Raw genomic sequence first — 23,912 nt, 5'->3', positions numbered from 1 at the left:
CTTCTATGGTAGCGAAACTTGTTGATAATGTGTATGTATTTAAAAGAATCGGTGCATTTCGTCGGTTCCTATTCAGGAAATATCACATGGACAATCGAAGGTTTAGCCGTAAAATCAGCTTCTGTTAAAAGTGACCCGCCAAATAGGTTATAAAAAATAACCCTCCCCCTTGGACAGTTTTTCCTAAAAAGTGACCCTTGTCCCCCCAATTCCCCCGCCCCGTCCCCTTGTAATTACTGCAGTCTCCCTTCGTCGAAAGTTGCCATTTCAATATGCAGTAGAGTGCGCCCTCATCAAATCAGTATGGGATCAACGCGAAGACTCATCTTTAGGAGAAAGAGGAAGAAATATTATACTTTCCAGACTAGAATTTGAGTAAGGAGACCCCAGTTTTCTAAAATTGCAACTTTTAATGAGCCAAAGGGGAAATTTTGACGATTTAATATGATTTTCATAGAATCTGATTAACTTAAGTATATTCTAGAAACTGGACGATGACTTCATGGAGATCCAATGGGGTCAATAATACGCAATAATGACCGCCCATTAAAATTTTCGAATTTGTTTGAGAACTAGTGATCTATTTTTGTCATGATTTGAATAATGCTAGTTCTTAAATATACTCATAATTATGATTTCATGGTATTTTCGGTTTCAATTTCGTCCAGACTTTACCGTACACAACATTTTATCTAATAAAATAATCGCAATCGTACCAATCCATAATCCAATAACACTAGGTCAGAATTCGTAAAATTCATCCGCGAATTATCCAGCGTTGGCGCAAGTCTTCAGTCATGCAGTAAACGGATGTAACCCTGTCGGTTATTGGCTGTAAATTTTGCACTCGTACTTTGTTACATTTATTGATAATTTGCCAAATTTAATAAATCGCTACAATTAAGAACCAATCGCTGCGAGCACCATGTACAAACTGGTAACAAGTATCTTCGTGGCGCCGTGATGGCTGCGGTCCTTTCAAATGCAATCAGTCGTTTCTGCTAAACTTTCAAAAATCAATACACGATGTAGAGCAATACTATTCGATTCGTAGAGCAAGGAAAACAGCCTGAGTGTTCGGGTGTAAAACCATGTTTTCCAATCAACTATGAAATTCTAAATCAGGAGAGCACATCATATAATTTAAAAAACTCATAGTAAAAAAATCAGGCGAGAACAACGGAAAACTAGTTATTGAAAGTAATCTCTAAGTTTCGCCATGATTTCGACGAATTTTAACTTTGGAAGAATAAACTGGCTGTTGTTTTTGTTGTTACAGCATGCATGTGAGTTTGGTCGGAAGCAGGAAGCGCGAGTGACTAAGAATGTAAATTAATGATCCAAATATATGGAGCATTATTGTCACTTAAAAAGTTTAGTACCCCTAAATAATGAACTCACTGAGTCAATTCTGTACATCACTATGTAATCCGAGTAATTTCCGCGTAACATCATTCGATACGGTAATATCTTACATTTCCTCGTGGCTCTGTCGTTCCGCAAAAATATCCAGGCCCTTTCATATCTTCTTCTGATATTTAGTAGGGTACGTACAAACATATCCCGAATTCACTGTTTTGTGACCAAAAAGTGGCCCTAAACTGTTTCAAACAGCGAGCAAAAACGTATCTTTCTGTCGGTTGAATTTGGCGGGGAAAAAGATCAGATCCATGAAAGACTATAAGAGCCATAGTCTAAGTATTACTGTCTCATGATGTTAAAATTCACACATTAAAAGATCCAACTTTCTGCAGGTCATATTTGGCGGGAAAAGATCAGACAATGAGTAAAGAATGACGGCAATATTGCAACTATTGTACAGCCTACCTAATGAAGTTCGTTCGATCTAATCTGACTGCAAACGTTTTTGTTACAAATAGTCACGTGACCATGGTTCATAAAGACTACACAGATGGTCGTACTTAGCGAGAACTGAAAATTCTGTGTAGCAGCGGCGCGGTATAAAGATTTTATTCCGTTGTTCCCGACAAGTGATTGTCGATTGTTTGTTTGTAAATCTTCCAGTGTAAGCTCGACTAGATTCAGGTCGTGCCTACCTTTTTAAATTAGATTCGTGAGCAGCTCGTGTTGATTTTAGAACGCGTAAGGTAGAATGTGCATAAGGGACATATAGTTGCACTCTCGAACTTTTCCAATTCTTTCCTGATCTTCAACTTGTGGGACTCATTTTGAAGCCCTTGGAGTAAGAAAAACTTTGTCTTATTTTTTAAAAATCGGAAATTTATTTTTCTCCATAAAGTCAACACAAAAATGGCGGCCATTTTGAATTTTCAATATCGGTAAATCGTGGGTAATTTCACGTTTCTCTAGTACCAAAATTTACACGGCGAACCCCGATTTTTATTCTTGATTTTGAAAGATAGTGGTGTAAAGTGTCATTGAGAAAAGTTTGAGCAAATATTTAAGTCTTTCACTTTCGAGGCGCATACTACCTTAAATCATTAACTCTGAGAAGTAAAATCATGGCAACTTGAGCAAATACTATTCGAATTTCAACTTGACGCTACTAATAAAATTAAAATTTTAGGCAAACATAGCTGTTTAGGATAATGCTTCCTCGCCATTGCTTGTGTGGCGAATTGTAAAGGACGGGAAAACTGGATATACCAGGAGCACAAACCGAGTCAAATAGACACATAGACAGACGGTGTAGGTAACCAAGGCGAGTGAAAATTGAAATATCATTTCCTCGTTTCATCGCCGTTGTCTGGCAAAAGTTCAATACAGCGGGTAAGCGATGCAGAGAATAATAAATAAGGAGGAAGAAAACGGCGCGGGATGGAGTTAATTAAGGGGGCATGACCTCAGCGGGGGGTATAGCAGGGAGGGTCAGGCTCGGGAAAATTGGTCGACGATTGACACACATGAGTCATTGACTAACTTTAGTTGGAATCGAAAAGTCAAATTAGGGGACCATATGAGAACTACAGAGTATCATGTGAACTTTGTAACTCAGAGGTCATCTCTACAGCTGCGTTCACCATCTTGGAACGGAAGTGTGAGTTTTGCTGAACTAAACTCAACATATGCTAGGCACATTTTTAACAGAAGAAACAAAAACATCAAGGTTTTTGACCGTCACTTAATTATTACGTCTTATTAAGTTTGCCAGGTCGAAACGTGCCTTACACAATTACTTGAAGTGTACAGCAATAGACATATTCAGATTTCCTTTTTTATTTCGAAAATTTGATAATTTTGGAAATTCCCCTTTCCTTTCCTCTTCCTCATCACGGTGTTACTTCCTTGTATATTTCATTGAAATACATGCATTTTCTTATCTTGACTGTTTGTTGTACCATCTTAAAGAGCTTCTGAAGCTTGTTTGATGATTGTTTCACTGTTTTTCCGCAAATTCTTGTTCTACTCCCAAAATTACGTTGAAACGCCCCTTTATTTAGTTTGTCAAGACACGATCTATGCGTGTAACATTGTTACATTTGAATTCTAGTCCGGACCAGAATTCACTTGTCAACAATAACAAAGTCTACATTTATACAGACAACACGATTGGAATTACTTTGGGATAATTGGATCTTCATAGTTTTCAAATTTCTCAAAAACGTTAGGTGCCCTATAGCTGAATGTTATAATATTACAAATTACTCATAAAAACAAGTGTGTAACGTAAAAAGAAAAGCAGATGAGCTTACATTTGCAGATTTTAAAGACATTACTTCACCATCCAATTATCCCAAATTAGTTCCAACCGTGTCAGACTGACTTGACAAGCTGAATATTGTGTATCTCAACATGCTTTAGGGAGTAGAACAAGTTGAAATAAAAAACAAAAATAGTGAAAAAGTTATCAAAAGTTACAGCTTCTATCCCTTTCAATGCGAGCTGTCGTCGTGTCTTCTGGATTTTCTATCCATGAAATTCGATTTGGTTCGTAGAGGTTCCTTCACTCCTAGCTTTCTTGTCTTCTTGTCATCAAGTTTTGTTTTCAAACTTTTTCTCGTGTCGACGTTCGTTCCTGTCTCTTCCTTTTCGTCTTCGTGTCTCAACGACTGTCTGTCTGAAACTTACAGCTCAGTTGTCTTGCCATTGTGGAAGTATTTCATATTTTTTACCGAAAATGAAACTCGACGATATGGCGAACAAAGAATGCTGATATACTATTATTGACTTGGAAAATGCACTTGCCTTCGCGGATGTAGTGTAAAAAATGTTGAATGTCAAGGGATTTATGTGAACATTGGAAAAATAATCCTGAATTCGGAAACCATCAACAGCTGAACCGTGTAAATGTTCATATGAAAAGTTTGTTTCACATTTGTGCCAATAAATAAACATTCACAACGCAAAGATGTAGTGGCAATATTTACGTCAGACAAGTTTCGTGCTGACTTTTGAAATTCGAACAAGATTTACAAGCGCGCCTGCTCTTTATGCTGCTACAATGCTGCTGAGAGAGAGAGAGAGAGAGAGAGAGAGAGAGAGAGAGAGAGAGAGAGAGAGAGAGAGAGAGCGAGCAAGGGATCGGATGACTAATGCGTCTAACATTTCCATCTGACGCTCATCACTTCAAAATGTCAGGGGACAAGATAAGAGGTGACGACTGCAAAAAGACTGATCTATCCAGGGTTTGGCCTCAGCAGAAATGCGTCTTTCGAGGAAAAAGAATTTCTTATCATGTCAGTGGGTGTAACCCCTGTCCACCCCCTTGGGGTATTTGGATTTCCCTACATTGAATAATATACATGTCAAAAGGCAAACCATAACAGCTTCACCATCCTCCTTCAAAGCTAACAAAATACTATATTTATTGGAATACGTGCTTTGAGTCTGTATCTGTATTTGTATGCCTCTATTTTTTGACCTGTCTCTCTCTCTCTCTCTCTCTCTCTCTCTCTCTCTCCCGATAAATAAAGCGCATCGAAAGTACATGTGACATTTTGGTACAGCCTGTTTCATCGCTGTTCTATTCTTGGCGTCAGATGGACAATACACGGAAGTATTGATGTGGTCACGTGATCTAATCTGTCACCAGGTTATCAATCAAGAGACTGGTCATCAGTTAGCTCTAAATCCCTGTCAGTATGCTTGTTCGTGCCTTTAGAACCAAATGGAACAGTAACTGTTTAAATCATCGAGATCGGCCAGCCCACCGATCCCTCCATGACCCTCCCACGTCCCACCTACCCCCTCATCTATCTATCACGGTTTACCGTAACCTACATCCGCCACGAGTGTACCCATCATTCACCGAATCAACATGTACATCATACGACCCAGCTGTCCAAAGTGACCATACCAAACAAGATAATTCGTCCATTGTTGCAGACCCTCACCGTGTATAGTGCAACCCCAATGTATCAAGCCTTGTTGGTCTTACCCATCGGGCCATGGTGATTGGAAGAGTTTTTATATGTATGCAGTCATGTTAATTGCCAAAACAAATCACCGAATGTTGAACCGGTCGATATCCCTCTTGATAAACAACGCTGGAATGTCATGGAGTGAAAGTCTGTGAATTGTTTTGCTAAACATCTGGTAGGATGATTTGAGAAGCAGACGAAAGTAGGTCGCTGTGTTGACTGGGAATGATGTTAATGAGACAGTGGAGAGATTTCGATCTCGATTTGGGTTGACCGAGTGACTGAGAAATGGCTGATCACACTCTGAGGGGGAGGGGGTTTGAGTCATACGATATTTCCAGAGGTATGAAAGGGTCTGAAAGTAGGGCGTGCAATTTGCTTGATATTTGTAGTGACCTTTGACGCTGAAATATCATGAGAGGAGATATGCAAAAAAATAACTCCAAACATTTCTGGGATGATCATGCTAGGTTAAAGATTGAGAGGACCGGATTGCACGCATGGAAAATTGGCAAGACTGAATATCAGGGGACTCAAAGATTGTTTGAATTGTTAGTAACCTAGGGAGTCCACTCATACCATCACTTATTAATTGGAGACTTTTGGAAAATTCTTTTTAGTTCTTATAAAAGGTGTGCCATGTAATCTTCAGTCGTCCAGAAAATGAAACATTGTAACAAGAGTAGACGCTATAATTGTGTACATAACATGTATATAGATTTTGACTACAGACACACAGACACACAAATGTAGACAGACAAAAGAAATAGCAGACGACACGCACGAATAAATTCACATATTTTATTAGATATATAACAATCTGACCTTTGACATCAGAGTGATTGTCTAGTACGAAAAAAATTCATTCATGACAAAAAAAGTACGATTCAATGGAAGTCGATACCATATTTCTTTTGAAAATCACAATTGTTGAAGTATGATACAAATTCATCAGTGGAATGGTGACTGTTTAGTCACTTTATAGACACAAAAATAAACTACTGTCATTTGATTTTTTTTAGCTGCGCTGCGAACATGTGTTTGCCGACTCAAAGATGAGTCAGCAAATTCTAATGTTATAGCTGATATCGATGACTCGACCGCAAACAAATTGAGAAATAACGCGTGCCTCTTTTCTAGGCGTAATTTTAGTAGAAAACACTTGTTTTGCTCTAAATTGTATGTTGGGAAACTTTTCCTGTCAAAGAGACAAGCTTTCCTTCAATTAATGATATGTTAAAATATAAAAGAAAGCAAAGCAAAATAACCAACAACCTCTCTTCGGTAAAAGTCAGCCGATACAGGGCCAAACATTTCAGACAGCTTACATTTAGCAGCCAATACCGCCTTATTGTACAAATTTGAAACAAATTGTCGTTCAGTGACGCATGGCGGGAAAATGCTGCCTGATTTTGATTTTGAACGAGAATGATTAATTCGGATTACTGTCACGGTTCTGACTATCACTAATGAGTACTTTAGCCATGGTAACAGAGATTAAGTACCGCAAATTTTGCAATAATTATAAATAAAACTTTGAAATGGGCTATGCAGCCATTCTCTGTTCGAGTTATTCTTATCATAAAATGACTTTCCACTGTTGAACGTGACTTACGGGTACATCTGAAATTAACTTTCTAAGTCAGCGTTATCATTACTTACGCCATGCTTCTCCAGACAGAAATTGAGCGGCTAAACATTAATTTCTGAACACTGCCTTGGCAATAATTTTATTAACACGTTCAACGTTCTCCAAAATTGAGGTAGAAACAATTGTCTCTGAAATCTACGACTTACACCCTACACTGCGCCTGTGTTAAAATACGTCTTAATTTACGCGATTAAACATTTTCCCTTACACACGCACACTCTAAACGGACTAAGAAAATATACCGGCTTTGCGAAAACATAAAGATAAAATATTCATGACACAGAATGAGACACTGAATAATTTGCATAAACATTAAATAAAGGTGCACTAAAATTCTGAAGTCTTGTCGTCTGCACTGAAATAACTGATTGAGAGCTGCCCTCTATATCATACTGGAGATATGCGCCCTCAACGTTGATACTACAAAATTGTCTATCATTAAAGTCTAGGACCAAGACTGACGGTATTTAAAAATAGACAAAGTCAAGAAAAATTTACATACGAAAATAAAAAGAACAGTGAAAACTTGATGTTGGTTTCGAAAGTGAATGTTGTGAAAAGAAAATTGAAAAGCAGCCATATCTGTCAAACACGGGAACGATGTAGTTATTTTAAATGAAAACGGTGTTTGTTGTTTGTCGAAGGCATCGGAAAATGGATATACTCATTTTGATAGCAAAATTTGGTGTACACTGAGAATATTAAAATTTGCAATACCTAAAACGATAAAAAATGAAAAGTACATTTTCTGCTTGAGAAGCTTGTCTGTGTGTCTACCGTGTCTGCGTGTGTAATTGTGTTTGCACCCATGTGTTTTTTGTATGTACACTTATTGCACGTGTTGGAATTAAAATGCACAGCAGTCCTCCCACCATTTTAAAGCAATTTACAGTGTCTACTTAGGGAGTTCAGGGGGAAGACCAGCATTTCAGCAGGCCCCCTAGGCAGCACCGTAGTGTTTATCCGTCTGTGTGTTGCCGTTGTTCGCCAAGCGAGATTTGGAATCTCGAAATATGCGATAAAATGGTTCAAATGAAGATAAAAACAGGAAGCGAGACAGTTTAAATATATTTTGCGTAGCTACAGGATATCTTTGTTCAATTTTTTGAAATCACACCAACGACTGCTCATGCGCCTGTCGCTCTTTCTCCTCCATCTTTTCCCGCTCAACTTGCTTCTTGCTTTTCATTCTGCGATTCTGGAACCAGATTTTGACCTGCCTCTCGGTCAAGCTCAGCTGCTGCGAGTACTTCTGTCGCCGCTCCCGTGTGAGGTACGCGTTCTGTTGGAACGCTTTCTCGAGTTCGTAGATTTGCATTTTGGAATAAGGTCGTCGTTTCGTTCGTCTGGGCGTCGTTGTGAACGTTGACAACCAATTACAATTTGACATGTCTGTTACACCTGTCAACAGCAAGAAAACAAAAATTAAAGTAAGATGAAATAATTATTACATTATCTAATTGAAAATCTTGCTCAATGTCTGCAAATTTACACACAATATCAGAAGACATTGAACTCTTAATTATAAAAGTGACTGCTGACGTAACGTATCACCAGATAAATATTTTGGAATGAAAACGTAAGGGCCGAGAAAATGTGTAGGCCTACTACAAGACCATCAGGCATGTTAATTTTCATTCATATGCGTCATTTATTGAATTTCCTTTCAAGAAAATTGTCCATGGATTCTATATGCAAAACATGAATACTGGGTAATCATGGATCGTATAAGAAACGTGTAGTTGTATTTGTTCTGAATAACTCGTTCGTGTTCTCACACTAGTGTCAACAAATGATGTTATTTTGGAATAGGATGTCTTTAAATATTTAACAAACAGGGAACATTACTAAATGAAATGTAAAATCTCTCGACAATGCGTATGACTGCTTTTTGCGGCAGAAGTGAACATTAATGAGAACATAATGATCTAGTGTTAAAATTTCAGCTGCGCTCAGGTTATTTCAGAATTTTGTTTCAAGTCATAATTTGGTCGAAAGATTGTCGTTTGACGAGTGGAGACTTGTTTCTCGCTTATCGTGTCAATGACCCGGCACTCCGTGAAAAGTACGCCGGCGATGACGTCACGAAGGTCATTAATGACTCAGGACGAGGTCGAATCAGTATTTCACTTGCTTGTAGCAGACGACAGACGTGAAGCGATAGGGCGGCGCGTTTAAGAGCGATAAACAATGTGCATTGTCGTTGTTCTGCGCATATGAAAATATTTGTTTCTGCATTTGGAGAGACAATGAGTGTTGGTGCCGTCCCCAACCCATTGACCTTTCACTCGGACCACATTTATCAGAGCCATGACAGGTCAATTGATACATCAAACGGCCACGTAACAAAACCAATTTTTTCCAACCTTCATAAAACTGTCACCTATTTGCTGACAATATGACACTTTGCGGAAGATGAAAATTGAAAACATCTTGTTACACAAAACACTTTATCTCTCTGAACAGTGCTGTTTTGACCTGCTTGTATGTTAAGGCGGGAAACAAAGAATGTTCGACTCCTCGGTCGATATGAAACAAAAGATTCCCGACAGTAAAAGGGCGCGCATTGACTTTTTTCTCACACTCAACTAACATCCATTATATGAGTTGTATTCTCCAGAAAGTTACTTCCGGTATACATATTGGACAATAAAATGTTGTAATAACAATAACGTCAATGGGATCATTGTTTAAGCGCTTGATATATTTTCAACTGTCCTATATTTAATGGTTTCACTAAAGTGCGATACGCTACAGGCTCTGTCAACAGAATGCACTGTCATTATTGCATTGACATTATTGTTGATTGACGAACCACAGTCAAGACTAACATATAGTTATGGATAAATACAAGAACATCGCGTGTGACATACAGACTGTCCCAAGATATTGAACCACTCCATATTTCGACATGATTCTTAGAGAAGAACGTGAAACTACGTCACAAACACTACAAGAATACACAAAAAGGTTACAGCTGATAATGATTCCTCTGATGTGAATGAGAGAGAGAGAGAGAGAGAGAGAGAGAGAGAGAGAGAGAGAGAGAGAGAGAGAGAGAGAGAGAGTGGGGACGGAGAGACAGAAACAGAGAGCGCGCAACACCTCACACATTTGATCTTTCACCCTACATTTGGCGTTGTGTAGATAATATTTTGTAAGATTGCGAAAATGCAACGTCATAGTCGGAGGAGATCAATGCCCGCTGAATGATTAATTTTCCGAGCCTTGAATTCGACCTTGTAGCTCATTGCTTCTCCATATAATCAGGAAGTACGTGCATGCGCTTTGCTCGTATGTACATGCGGTTTTTTTTCATGCCCGACCACTGAGGACACCCACCCCCAGTCGAGTTTTTACGGGGAAGCGTCTTTCTCGTATGAAGTTGCCGACAGACACCATTTCAGATATTTATCGCTCATAAAAACTTGCTGTACGGAATGAGAAGAAGCCCGCCGAAGGGGCGTGAATCAATTCAAAAGATATTATAATAACACAACCGCTTTATCAGTAAAATATTTCGATTTCAATCCTTTTTTCTATTTCAAAAATTTGTGTTTCATTTCTGTTTTATTACTGAAGATGATGAGCGTATTCTCTATTCATGATGGTTTTGTTCCATTGTCTTGAACAGCGAAGTCACTGGTTACTTGGTTTTGAATTATTGTGTATTCCTTAATTTTTGTTACTTTATTGTTCAAATGATTTTGAATCTCATTTCCACACTTTATATCTTGTTTCCAAAGTTTCACTTCTTTTTGCTTTCTGGTGGTGGGACGCACTTTCCATTTATCTTATGCAGACTGTCTGTTCGTCGCCCCTAGCATGTCGTCCAGTGAAAATTATGCGATGGAATACTTTTCGCATGCTGTGACACGGCATGTGATGTATTTCTTGACAGAATTTCCGCTTTCTCTTCTATTCTTCTGTGCATTGTACTTTCAATCAGCGACAGAAATGTTAAGCAAACGATTTAATATTTCAGTAGGGAGAAACGTAGCCATGTTTCACGAAAGGAGAAAATCGTGCAAGCAACGACTGACAAGACAGGCCAACGCCCTGCCAAACTGTAGACTTGTTTATAAGCTGGAGAAACCGCAATGGCTGTTGGCCGACTGATTTCAGGGCGAAGGCTGAATGCTTAATATATAAACGTCTGTCTGGCGAAAACAGTGACTTACATCAAGAAGTGTTTAATATCAAGTGTGGCTGTCAGTTCAAGTACATACGATGGTGAGACAGGCGCGCGAGCGCATTCTCCAAACATCAGTGCAGCCGTCAGGTGATTAGAATTTGACAAAAGCTCTGTAAACAGAATTTGTTGACAAATGTCATGGCTTCATTTACACTTTTTACCAAAAAGTACTCAATTTTGGCCAATTTAGCGATAAGAGGTGGCTACGTGACAGCCGCTCAGCGGCTCTTCAAAATTCAAGCGATCTTGAGAGATATCAGCAAAGCGTTGTGGTCAGGTGTCAACGCCCTCATGGCTTGTTGGCTTGTCTAATATTGAGTAGCCGGTCCACCTTGATGTGGAGTGCGCTGTCATTTGTACTGATATTTTTAAGACCTTGTTTTATGACCATCCAGTCACTTTGAACTCGCCGACCTGCGATATTAAATGGAGATGGTTTTGTGTAATATCTGCGGGTTTATTTTGTTTTCCCCGCATGCGCGATCGGTGGCACCGGCAGGAAATGGTTGGCCCCTGAACGACGATATTCCGACTGCCTTTACTGTTGTTTTTCTTTTAAATAAATTAAACGCCGTGAGAAAATACGAAGGTCACACGGGGACGTTCGTCACGCACTACGCACGTACAGTGCAGTGTTTACGCGCCGTCATCGCAGAAGTACTCCATTTCAGCTTCATCTTTGAGTGTGACTGCAGACGACAGGTCAACTAATTAATTGGTGAAAAAAGCGGGAATTTCCGATCGGCCCAGGATCCATTTGAAATAATCTGACCTAGCTGCGGTAGTGTTTTTGGTTGATGTGCTTCCACGCAAGTCTGTTGTGGTCGAAAACTTCATTGATAAGACTTTCACTTCTCAATACTTACTTTTTCTGTCATATCGTCTCATATTATCATAGTTTTTGAACTGGACGGGACTCTCAGCGACGATTTTTTATTTTTGATCGCGTTCATAGGATGTCGCACACATGATCGATCGCACGTCTGAAAAAGAACCCGGCCAGGCTACATTTGAAACTACTTTCGGTGACAAACTTTCGCTTCTCAAAAATGGCTGTTTCTGTCGCCTTAGTTTACAATCATGCTTTGAAGTGGACGTGGATACTGGGCAACGTTTTAATACAATTTTCCGATGTAATGTAATATATATATATATATATATATATATATATATATATATATATATGTATATATGTATATATATGTATATATAATAATAACGCAAATTATTTCAAGTACAAATATCTGTTACTAATGCATCCTGCAATCTTCAGACAGAAGTCTATACGTGCATGCATGCATATATATACATATTATATATATATATATATATATATATATATATATATATATATATATATACACACACACACACGCACACATGCACACACAAAGTGAGGCACACGATTAAAGGTGTATGTGAGAAGAACGCGTGCACACGTTTCAAGCGATAGAACATTGTACGACTCAGTCGGTCGTTTTAACACACGGCTCTTCGAAATCACTGTTTAGCACATCGACAGAAGGTAGATTTATTGCGTTTTAAGAAGTTCTTGACCTTAGTGGTTGGGTTACCGGGAACGGGAGGAAACGCCGAGATGTTTTTAGTCTCTCACACAACAACGTGTTAAGTCACGCTCGTCACGAGTGATCGATGCCTTCCTACGCTCACACACTGATGACGTCGCCAGCAGCGGACGCTCGCCTCGCGCAGAACACGTTTATTTGGAGTCGAGCTTGAGTCAGCACCCTTGATGACTTGTTAGACAGGGGGAAATTACAACACCTGGGTCACTGAATATGCTATCCGTAAACGCCAAGTGCATGTTTCGGTATCTGACAGTTGTCGCGCAGTGCGCTGGACTTCGTAAAAGAGTTGGCCTGACGCAGACGACAATATTTGTCAAGTCACACAGCGTGACGACGTGCCGTCACAAATACGGGCATCGCGTGTTGTGAAAACGCTTCATGTGTCGAATATGCCTACAGTCTGTTGACCTGCGAACCACTTGCAAAAAAAAAGACTCGGTGACCAGATATCGCCTGATAGGAATTTTCAGAGCGAAACTTGTGCAGATGGGAAAAAAGTTGCTAATGTGGTTTAGAAAATTGTTTCGACGGCTGTTCAATAAATTCGAAAACTGTTCCCTCGCATGATTGATCGAGGGACTGGGCAGGGTCCCGAGTTTTGACCATACTCCACGGTGTTATGTTACGCATTTTGACTAGCCATCACTTACCCTAAGACCCATTTTGATTCCGTATCATGTGGATGGTTGAAAACATTAGTCATACACTAATTGCAAAGACAGAAGGGTTGACCCCTGTGATAACTTTAACACGACATTTTCGAGGAAATCGTGCTTTTCAAGCCTTGGTGAACCGGTCGAAGACTGATGACCAGCGCGATCGGTCGGCGATCTCGGCTGGGTAGCCAGCTCGCTGACAGATACGACGGATATGGAAAATCAAATGGAAGAGAAATTAGTGACTAGTGAAACAAAATGATCGTTAGAATGGTACGCTTTCCCCCGTAAGGTCAAGTGGAACTACGCATTTGTAATTCACAGCTTTTAAACACGAACTATGCCATCTGAGCAAATGGCACACACGCACGGTCGCCGTTTTTTGCGAATTTTGCAGACGCGGAATTGCGTGGTGCACAACAAATGTGAATCAGCTGAGTTTAGTTTGGTTTCATATGAATTTGAAACGGCGGTCGCTCGTTGTTTTGTATGTTGAATGTGTTTCATTGACCCAGCGAACAGCGCGTCAATTGCAAAAACATGATAAATGTGTTGACCGTTGTACGCGGGGTTACGGCAATCGGGTCGTCGTTCGGGCGGGTGACGTTCTGTCACAAAATAAGCGTCATCTAATATCTTGTTAATAAAATACCAGGCTATGACTGACTTTCAATAACAAAATCGATGTCTACAGCAAGAGAAATTTACCAGCATTTGGTGTAAAAGAACTAGGTCTGAAGAAAAATTCGTGACAACACTGTGTACACCAAAGCGAATCGGGTGAACGTGTATGCACGTCACAATTTTTTTTCGATAACATTCTCATTGAATGACGCTTGTGTCCTAACGTTCACGTTTCGGGTTGACTCTGGGACAAAGCAGGCTGCGAGATCTCGGCTCGCTGGATGTTGTCGTGTGGTGCGTATCGAAGTCATGCTTTCGTGTGAAAGGTTGGTCTTAAAAATAATATTCACGTAGAAAGAGATAGCACTGTAGGGCGGCAGTCGAGCGTTGTTTTATAAGCTTACTATGCTGTCAACTAAATTTAATTTTACTTTGTGATATTTTGCGACTCCGGGATGTTAACAACTACATACCTGGAACGTTTCCTGTGTACGCTGACGGATGCACGCCGTAATTTGTGTTGGCATAGGGATGGTGTTGTGCGATGCTGCCGCCGCCGCCGTACATGCTGGTCGGTTGGAAGCCGTTCAAACACTGCCTCGTCTGGTTCAAGTCGAGCGAGTTCCACGTCGGCATAGCCTCGCTATACGCACTGTTCGCCGGGTCCATGTTGTTGTAGTACTGTGGGTATCGACACGGATAAATGTTCTGATCGGTCGTCATGTTCGGGTAGCCGCCGTCAGGGGCGGAATTCTGCTTCTCACGGAACAGGGCGCTGAGTCGGTCCATGCTTGATTTCATCCCCCCACACCACTCACTGGAACCCTGCAGCTGCATCTTACTACTGTTGAGAAACGGGGCATTCTCTGTCGCTAACATGGCTGCTTCGCTCTCTCTCACTCTCTCCACGAAGTGTCAAGTTTGGTAAAAGTGTAGCCGTCTCCTAAAAACTTCCCCAGTGCCAGCGTTTTAAGACTCGCGGTAAAAGATCCCTTTCATATAGCCCCGAAACCTGAATAAACCTCACAACGCTCTGTTAAGTACCATTTTATGACGTAGTCTTCATGCCCTCACAAGGTTGACCTTAATCACTTCCATCCCGCAGTGGACGGAAAGTTTCTGTAGGAGGAGTAAGGAGTTGACAAACAGCCTCATTTGCATACGGGGCTATGATTGGACCACGCTGACAGCAGAAAATCAATATATCATATTTATTCTAATCGTATGCAAAATAACATTATTATGTTGCTAATTCGTTAACTAGTCGTATCTTCTGTAAAAGCGACAACAGCGGTGCCTATGATATTAAAATGGTCTAATATATTAATGATAAAACAAATACAAAATTAAATATAGTGTGATATATTTTTTCCACTTTGGGCTGCCTTGTGGTGACTATTTCTGTGGCACGAATCTAGATTTTAGAGGGAGTTGGGCAAATTACTATAATTACCTCTATGGTCTGGAAGTGCGACCGCTGTACGACCAGGCAGGCGATACAGGCAGTGTCGGCAATGCCCTGACATAGGAGAGTCAGTTTAATGCCTTAGCGAAGCGGCGCTTTCTGTGGAGGAATTTGGAATCTAGAAAAGCTCAGTTAGCCATTTTTATGGCCAAACCGCGGGATACGCTGACATAAAATAATCGTATCTACTTTGCGATCGGGTCGTCTGCGAGTTTTGAAGCTTCATGTAATCAGCGCCGCTTTGCGCTTTTGATTGGAAAACAAGCCACCTTCCTGATCAACCAATATACCATCCGCCTTCCTACAACCTCCCAGAACACACGTCGGCAGGGTATTTATTTCTTCTCCCCTCCCCTATGCGTCTGATTATGACATCTGATACCGTCAGAGAAAATATCTCAAAATTCTGACATCCGCACTGAACTAATATGTAGATCATGGCGGTCATTAAGAGTGCTTGTTAATGGTAAAATATCAACTTTAAGCTTTATATTCGAAAGCTACAACCAGAGAGGGCGATGACACGGTGACAAACAAAACTCAACCGAAACTTCTATACGTGTACAAAGGTAGTTTTACGCCATGTAAAGAAACTAAACTAAAATAAATTTTCATTGTATTCGACGAAATTTAGAGTATAAAAATTTCCATGTAGAGTTCGGCGATAGACTGTTGTACACAGTGTTTAGGGAACTTTGCGGTGTAACTGGCGCCAAAATTTTGTAGCCTTCGACTGCGGTATAGTTTGGCCACCGTGGCCCTAAGCTTACATTTACCTACTCGCTACTTAATGTACTCCCGGTCAAAACAAAATTGACTCGCCATTTTAGTAGCTTGTCTGTCTAAACTGTTGTGTTATTTGCCTGTTTACAGTATCGAGATTTTGTTGTTTCATCACCGACTTCATACTGTTCATGTTCTCACAGTATATATGTAATCTGACGGCCAGGTTTTCCGGAGTACATCTGAACCTTCTCGTCGAACTTCGTCAGCAGAGGATTTTAAACGGCTCCTATGCTTGAAAAGCGCTACCATATTTTGATTGTTCTCGTTCGAAAGAGTCTCTCTTTATCCGGCATTATTAAAATTAAAGGCGTGTTGCCCCGTTGCCTGTGCATAGCCGCAATCGATATCAGAAGGAGCTACTTTCGTCCGCCGTCTGATTTGATCATGATCTGGACGATTCAATAAAGTATTATCTGTTGACAAGTCTGATAAGAACATAGCCTGTTTCAGGACTAAGCTCTACGCTTGCGGCGAAAGACAACTATCAAAAGTGTAATAACAAGGAGAGATTCTTGTCGTGTTTTGTCGGGGCTGACCCATACTGACATTAAACACTTTCAGATGTTAAAAGTGTGTCTTCATGAAAAGTTCACGTCGCACCTGTATGCATCTGTAAACAAACCAAATTTTCAACATGGTGTTTAGATTTCAAGAACAGCAAAGCGAAGAACCTGCCCCGACGCGGTTAACTCTCTCTCTCTCTCTCTCTCTCTCTCTCTCTCTCTCTCTCTCTCTCTCTCTCTCTCACACTCATGATTAAATCCGGTTGTCGTTTTTGGTGAGCGTTAAAGCTTTGATATTCACAGCAATAATCTTGGAATTTACTTAAAAAACATGACCTGTCCGTAAAGCATTCGCGGAGAGAGAATTTAGAGTACGTTCCCGAATAATACGCAACTTGACTGTTGTTTATGTAGTGGAATTGACACAGAATTTAATCGTACCGTGTGTACGGTAGAGCAACAACTCCTAACACCGCATATACGTGTACATGCATGTGGTGATACAGTGTATGAATTCTCCTGTAGAGTTCGGCGATAAACTGTTGTACACAGTTTATACTTGAAGCAATGTGTTATTATTTATAACGCTCTGCTTTAAGCATTGAGCACTCTAATTTCACAGTGGACATCTGCATACTTCTGGAGAGAGAGAGAGAGAGAGAGAGAGAGAGAGAGAGAGAGAGAGAGGAGAGAGAGAGAGAGAGAGAGAGAGAGAGAGAGAGAGAGAGAGAGAGAGAGAGAGAGAGAGACAGACAGACAGACAGACAGACAGACAGACAGACAGACAGACAGCGATTGAGAGACAGAGACAGAGACAGACAGATAGAGGGAAGAGAAGGAATAGATGTGTTTGTATTTATTTATGTACACACAGTATATGCATTTGTATAGATAGATAGAGAGATGTATACATACATACATACAATCATACAATCATACAATCATACATACATACATACATACATACATACATACATACATACATATACATACATACATACATACATACATACATACATACATACATACATACATACATACATACATACATACATACATACACACACACACACACACACACATACATACATACATACATACATACATACATACATACATACATACATACACATACATACATACATACATACATACATACATACATACATCCATACATACATACATACATACATACATACATACATACTACATACATACTACTACATACATACATACATACATACATACATACATACATACATACATACATACATACATACATACATACATACATACATACATACATACATACATACATACATACATACATACATACATACATACGTATGAATCTATTTACACTCGTATGTGTATATACCTGTATCAATACATTCGGTTGGGTCGATAGTAATCTTTTTGCGCTTGGCTTAGACAAAAATTGAACATTTTTCCTTCTTTCTTTATTTTTCGGCAGAGTTATTAGAGTTTTCATTCTGTCTTGTATTTTCTTCTATCAACAGAAGTACCCATTATACATGTCTATAACAACTCCTCCCGAAAACTGCTAAGTAAAATATCCTTCTTAAACTTTTGAGCAAAGTAAACTGATTTTCAAAAAACTAAAATTTTGATTGCAGATGGCTGATAAATGTCGTTGTTCACATATTGTATACTCTATCTTTCTGCAAGCTTATGTTATTAACACCCTTCTCCAGAGTACACCCCGGGACATGTATTTGAACTCTCAGACATATACAACACTTTTTGGTGGGTGACGCCTATTTTGCAGCTCATGGAGTAAAACTTTTCACCGGCTTGTTTTACTGAAAATTGGACATTTGTATTTTCCTTATCGAGTTAACACATTGATATCAGCCACTTTGAACTTTAAGTTTCAGTAAACATTTCATGATTGGTTTCTCTGGAACCAAATTTTGCACAGTGACTCCAAATTTTTATTGTTTATATTACATTTCAAAGTGAATCGTTTAAAATTTTCTTACGGACGGTGTAAGCAAAAGTTAAAGTCTTTCAATTTCGAGACGCTTTCTGTCTTTAGTTATTGTTGACAACTGAATTTTCGTCTGATCAAGAATTCATTTGTCAGCAGTAACATTACTTACCGTACTGAACATGTTGTGTTTGGGAAGCTGATACTTTTAGTATCATCACACCCTCGAGGGAGAAGAATAAGATGTATATAATTGTTTTGTAGAATACTTGTTTTATGCAAATAATGAGATCACTCCCTTTAGCTACATGGGTATAATCAGGGCTCTTTTAATATGCGCTTGAAACAATAGACAGCTGTTGAAAATGTGAGTTTGAGGTTGAAAAAAGTTACAATGACAAAAGGGATATCATTAATTAATATATCCGATGTAATTATATTAAAACAACTATTATTTGGTCTTTACGCATTCAATGAATAACAAATTTTGCCAAATAAGAACATAAACTGCCGTGATATGTCGCTGTAACGAAACTATTACAACACATCTTTTGGAATTACCGTAGCAGCAGTTTGTATACAGAATATAATTACATTTTCAAAAGGTGGTTTTTCAACTAGTTACTCAAATACAAATTCGTTCCTAAAAAACTGACACAAAAGGTACAAAATGACCTTACACCAGTTGGTGGGCTGGTGGGACGATTTCTGAGTACTTTTTATGTAATAGTGGCATATGCCTTTACGCGATAATCCCTTATAAATAGGGAGTGTCGTTAACTGGAAGATTATCGCCAGCGAGCACAAACAGGAGATAGCAGTTCGGGGTTTTGTTAAAAACATGTAGGCGACTTCATGACAAGCTGGTAGGATCAGACATAAGGTGTTTGACGCTCATTCCTTTCATACAATACCTATTCACAGAAAATCCACGATTCTGTCAAAGGACGCTGCATTTGTAACCGAAAGTTATATTGTACCTTACCCTTTAAAAGGGACAATAGTTGAAACTTTTGATAACAATTTCATTACTTTTGTTCCGGAAAATATGTACATTTTCCCTACATGTCTCCCTACAGCATGCTGGCATGAAAACTATCAACAAAACCAAACTACTCAGTCCATTGAATATGTAGATGTTCATTTTGACAAGTGAATTTTTGTCTGGACGAAAAATCGATGATCAGAAATAGTATTGGACATTCTACACATATGTTTACATGCAGAGTTGACAAGTCGCAGCCGACATTTTGACGCAATTTTCGGAACGGCAAAATACAAATGTATTTTAAAATAGGACAAAAAATCTCGAAACTATATAAAAGTTATCGCTAATAGAGAGTTAAATACCCCTCACTGATTCCAAACACTTTAAAATGGTAGTCTAGTCTCCCAAACGGACATTTTGACGTATAAATATATAAAAAACATCAGACATCATTCTTGGCCTTTCAACCGACGATATTCGAGCGTAGTCATTTCATTGCATCGATCAAAATGTCTAAGGTCAGATTCAGTAGAGGATACATGAAAAAATAGCTATGCATTTCCCTCCACCACTTGCCATTTCCGTATCCTGGCCAACTTTTATCAATAAACTGAGCCCTGAGCGTTCCCAGAGGAGCCACAAATGTGGACCGTTTGATTAAACTCAAAATAAAATTATGGAAAAAACGAATAGCTCTTCATTTGAACACGCGTAGTTATTAAGGACTCGGTCCGATAAAAAGGAAAAAACCCAAAGAGTTTGAACTGGAAAAGTAACCTGAATATTTGGAGTCATCTGAAGATTTCAGACAATCGTTTGAAAGAGCGCCTTGCACGATCTGATTTGTCGTTACTAGATTACGATCACGATTTCAAGACTCTAACAGAGACATTACAAATTATTCTCAAGAATTTCATAAAATTTATATTTTCCGTTTGAGTTTTCTATGGACAAAAATTGCAGATCATGTCGGCTGAAGGCCATTGCTTGGAGGTAGAAGTGAAACATTGGGTGGAAAATGCTATCGACAATGTTATTCCAATTTTGCGGACTGAATCCAGGCGTTCAAGGTTATGGATTGTATCTGTCGAGCGAACAGAATGACGCAACGCCTCTCATCCACGGGGAGTGTTAAAATTTTACAATCCTTACTCAGAACTATTCATGCAAATATTTTGGCCAAAAATTTAATGTGGATTTTAAAGGGAGCCGACAGAAGGTTTATGAAGGGCATAACGTGAGCTTCTCAACGCCCATGGCTCGCTGATATTAGGTTATATTGTCTTCTCAAGTTGCTTCCAAGTTGCTTACCGATCGTAAACGTGACATTTCCAAGCATGCCTTTTGCGGCTTTATCTTCTTTTGTTACTTGCCGACTTCTCTCTTTTATTTATGTTCAATTTTTGGCAACTTTTTTATCCTCCGATGTATTCATGTAGAAATTTGAGTAATTCAAATTTAAATTTAAATTTCATTAAATATAAGTGCACAGCCCTTACCGCCTGTATGTTATTTTATCAGACAATAATTGGTAATTTTGACGATCACGAAGGAGAATTAAATCGTATTAATTTTAACCGTCAGACCATTAATGTATGTATGTATGTATGTATGTATGTATGTATGTATGTATGTATGTATGTATGTATGTATGTATGTATGTATGTATGTATGTATGTATGTATGTATGTATGTATGTATGTATGTATGTATGTGCGTATATACGTGCGTTCGTACCTATCTGTCTGTCTATCTATCTACTAGCATGCTAAACATGATTTTAAAATATCTCATTGGTATAGGGTAAATCATAAGATAAACATTCAGCTTCTCTTACGAAAAGAACGAGCTAAATACTGGACGGCATAATTTCTGTCATCATCAAGAAATAAACTGACATACAAAAGAATTAATGGCTGTCCTAACTATATCGAAAACCTGGGTGTACAATAAATCCACATTACTGCCTATTACATGACACATTGTAATATATTATAGTTTCATTTGATGTACTATCTCTCGAAACAGAAGGTTTTAATCTTTTGATCATTCTTTCCATATGGAAACTGAAAATAATATTTTAAAGATAATATTATTATCTTTCGTTGCACAGACAGAAATTGCAAGTAACGGTGCAGTATTTGGTGTCAGTGCGATAAAATATATGAGTTATACCGATATTTGTATTCTATGCCAAATTCAATTTCAAATTGCAAATGCGATTAAGATTAAATTTAAATCATAACAAATAAAAAAATTAATTAACTCCACTGACGTCAAAATGAAATTAACACAATCGGCAGATCAGCAGAATATTGTTACAAATGACTGGCGGAAAAACTGTCCCCAGGGAGCAATTAACATCAAGGTATACGTAAAATAACAGTAACTTTTGAATTTTCATTAATTCCCATCCAGTCATTCAATCTGTGAGTATCTTTCCTTCTTGGTAGTATGCCCCTTAAAAGTGAAAGACTTAAACTTTTGCACAAACTTTCCACGATGCAACTTCGAACGATTCTCTTACCAGATCATGAATAAAAACCAGGGGTCACCATGCTGAGTTCAGTACTAGACAAACAAATAACTCATAAAACAAGTGTATTATTTAAAAAGAAAAGCATATATGAGCTTACATTTGCAGATTAAACCAACATTACTTCACCATCCAATTTTCACAAATTAGTTCCAATCGTATTTACTGGAGAAAGAAATTACCCAGTCATTCACCGATATTTGAAATTCAAAATGGCCACTATGCCAGGGTTAACTTTATGAAGAAAAATGGAACTTTCGATTTTCAAAAAGCTAAGAAGCTAAATGTTTTTTCTTGCTCCAGGAGCTTCAAGGTGAAGCATGGTGTGGTGTGGTGTGGTGTGGTGTGGTGTGGTGTGGTGTGGTGTGGTGTGGTGTGGTGTGTGGTTCGATGTGGTATGGTATGGTGTCCCCAAGCTGCACCTGAAATATGGTGAACGACAAGAGATTATCAGTCTTATAAAGGCAGCCCATTGTGTACAAAATGCATTCCCATTGATGAATAATTAATTTTGGTCACGATTTTCATTCTGTTTTGAATCATAACGTTGGGTTTTAAGGTAGACCCACACAGCAAGTGTTGAGAAATTGAACACTATGCTTGTCCACACTGTGAAAGCTGTGTCTCAATCAATAAATAATGACCAGGGCATTTCTTTTCTGAAGGGTTTAATCCAACATAATTTGAACTACTTTGGGATAATTGGATGTCGTAGTAATGTTTATTCAGTCAGCAATTTTAAGCTCATCAGTTTTTCTCTTTTTGCAATTCGCTTGTTTTTATGGGTAATTTGTAGTATTGCAACTTTCGGCTATTTGGCACCTAGTACTCTTGATAAATTTTGATAATTAAATGATCTTATTCTCCCAAATTAATTTCAATCGTGTTAATCAGTTGACCGTGCTGCATTTTGTGGGAAAAAATATTTAAAATCCGATAGAAATGAAAACTGGCGTGCACAGTGGCCAAAAGGAGATGATATTTTGATTAAGATGAATGCAATCCTTGTGAAAGTGTTGACGTGTTTTTTCACACAATTGTATTTCGACTGGATTTTGTCTATGTGCTCCAAGTTAACGTATAATAATGATATGCTAACTCACATAATTATTTAGTTTACACGTGTAAAAGTGCTGTGTTTGGTCATTGCCTTGTTTAACGATATGGCGTATTGAACAGTTTAGTTGTAATTGGCTTTCTGATCCCTCTTGTAGTATTTTGCTCGTTTTTGTGTAGCATTTGTGTATGCTGTTGACCTCCATGTGATAATCGCTGGAGGTGCTCAGGTGAGTTATAAAAAAAGCAGTCATGTTACGCTATGTCATATAACGCTACATTATGTTATGTTGTGTTGTGCTGTGCTGTGTTACGTTATTTAGTATTATGTTACATTATGTTATATTATGGTATGGTATGGTATGGTATGGTATGGTATGGTATTGTGTGGTATGGTCTGGTATGGTATGGTATAGTGTTATGTGGTGTGGTGTGGTGTGGTATGGTATGGTATGGTATGGTATGGTATGGTATGGTATGGTAAGGTATGGTATGGTATAGTATGGTGTAGTATGGTGTGGTGTGGTGTGGTGTGGTGTGGTATGGTACGGCATGGTGTGGTGTGGTGTG

General features: G+C 38.8%; 2 protein-coding genes across 2 annotated transcripts in view; both read right to left on the bottom strand.

Moving 5' to 3' along the window:
• Positions 1-6,129: 6,129 nt before the first annotated feature.
• LOC139124071 (homeobox protein Hox-C9-like) lies at positions 6,130-15,227 on the bottom strand. The gene is made up of 2 exons (XM_070690201.1): positions 14,531-15,227; positions 6,130-8,394 (listed from the first exon to the last, which is right to left on the bottom strand). Exons 1-2 carry the CDS (start codon positions 14,934-14,936, stop codon positions 8,105-8,107), a joined length of 696 nt encoding a protein of 231 aa, XP_070546302.1. The 5' UTR covers positions 14,937-15,227; the 3' UTR covers positions 6,130-8,104.
• Positions 15,228-23,677: 8,450 nt separating this feature from the next.
• Positions 23,678-23,912, bottom strand: part of LOC139124351 (uncharacterized PPE family protein PPE24-like) — a 9,723-nt gene continuing 9,488 nt past the window's right edge. The window contains exon 2 of the mRNA XM_070690491.1: positions 23,678-23,912. This exon is cut by the window's right edge and continues 497 nt beyond it. Coding sequence (XP_070546592.1) covers positions 23,678-23,912 — 235 coding nt within the window.

The sequence above is a fragment of the Ptychodera flava genome, assembly GCF_041260155.1.
Source record: "Ptychodera flava strain L36383 chromosome 23 unlocalized genomic scaffold, AS_Pfla_20210202 Scaffold_23__1_contigs__length_28996876_pilon, whole genome shotgun sequence".
NCBI classification, from domain to species: domain Eukaryota; kingdom Metazoa; phylum Hemichordata; class Enteropneusta; family Ptychoderidae; genus Ptychodera; species Ptychodera flava.
This window is presented reverse-complemented; position numbering and strand designations above follow the sequence as displayed.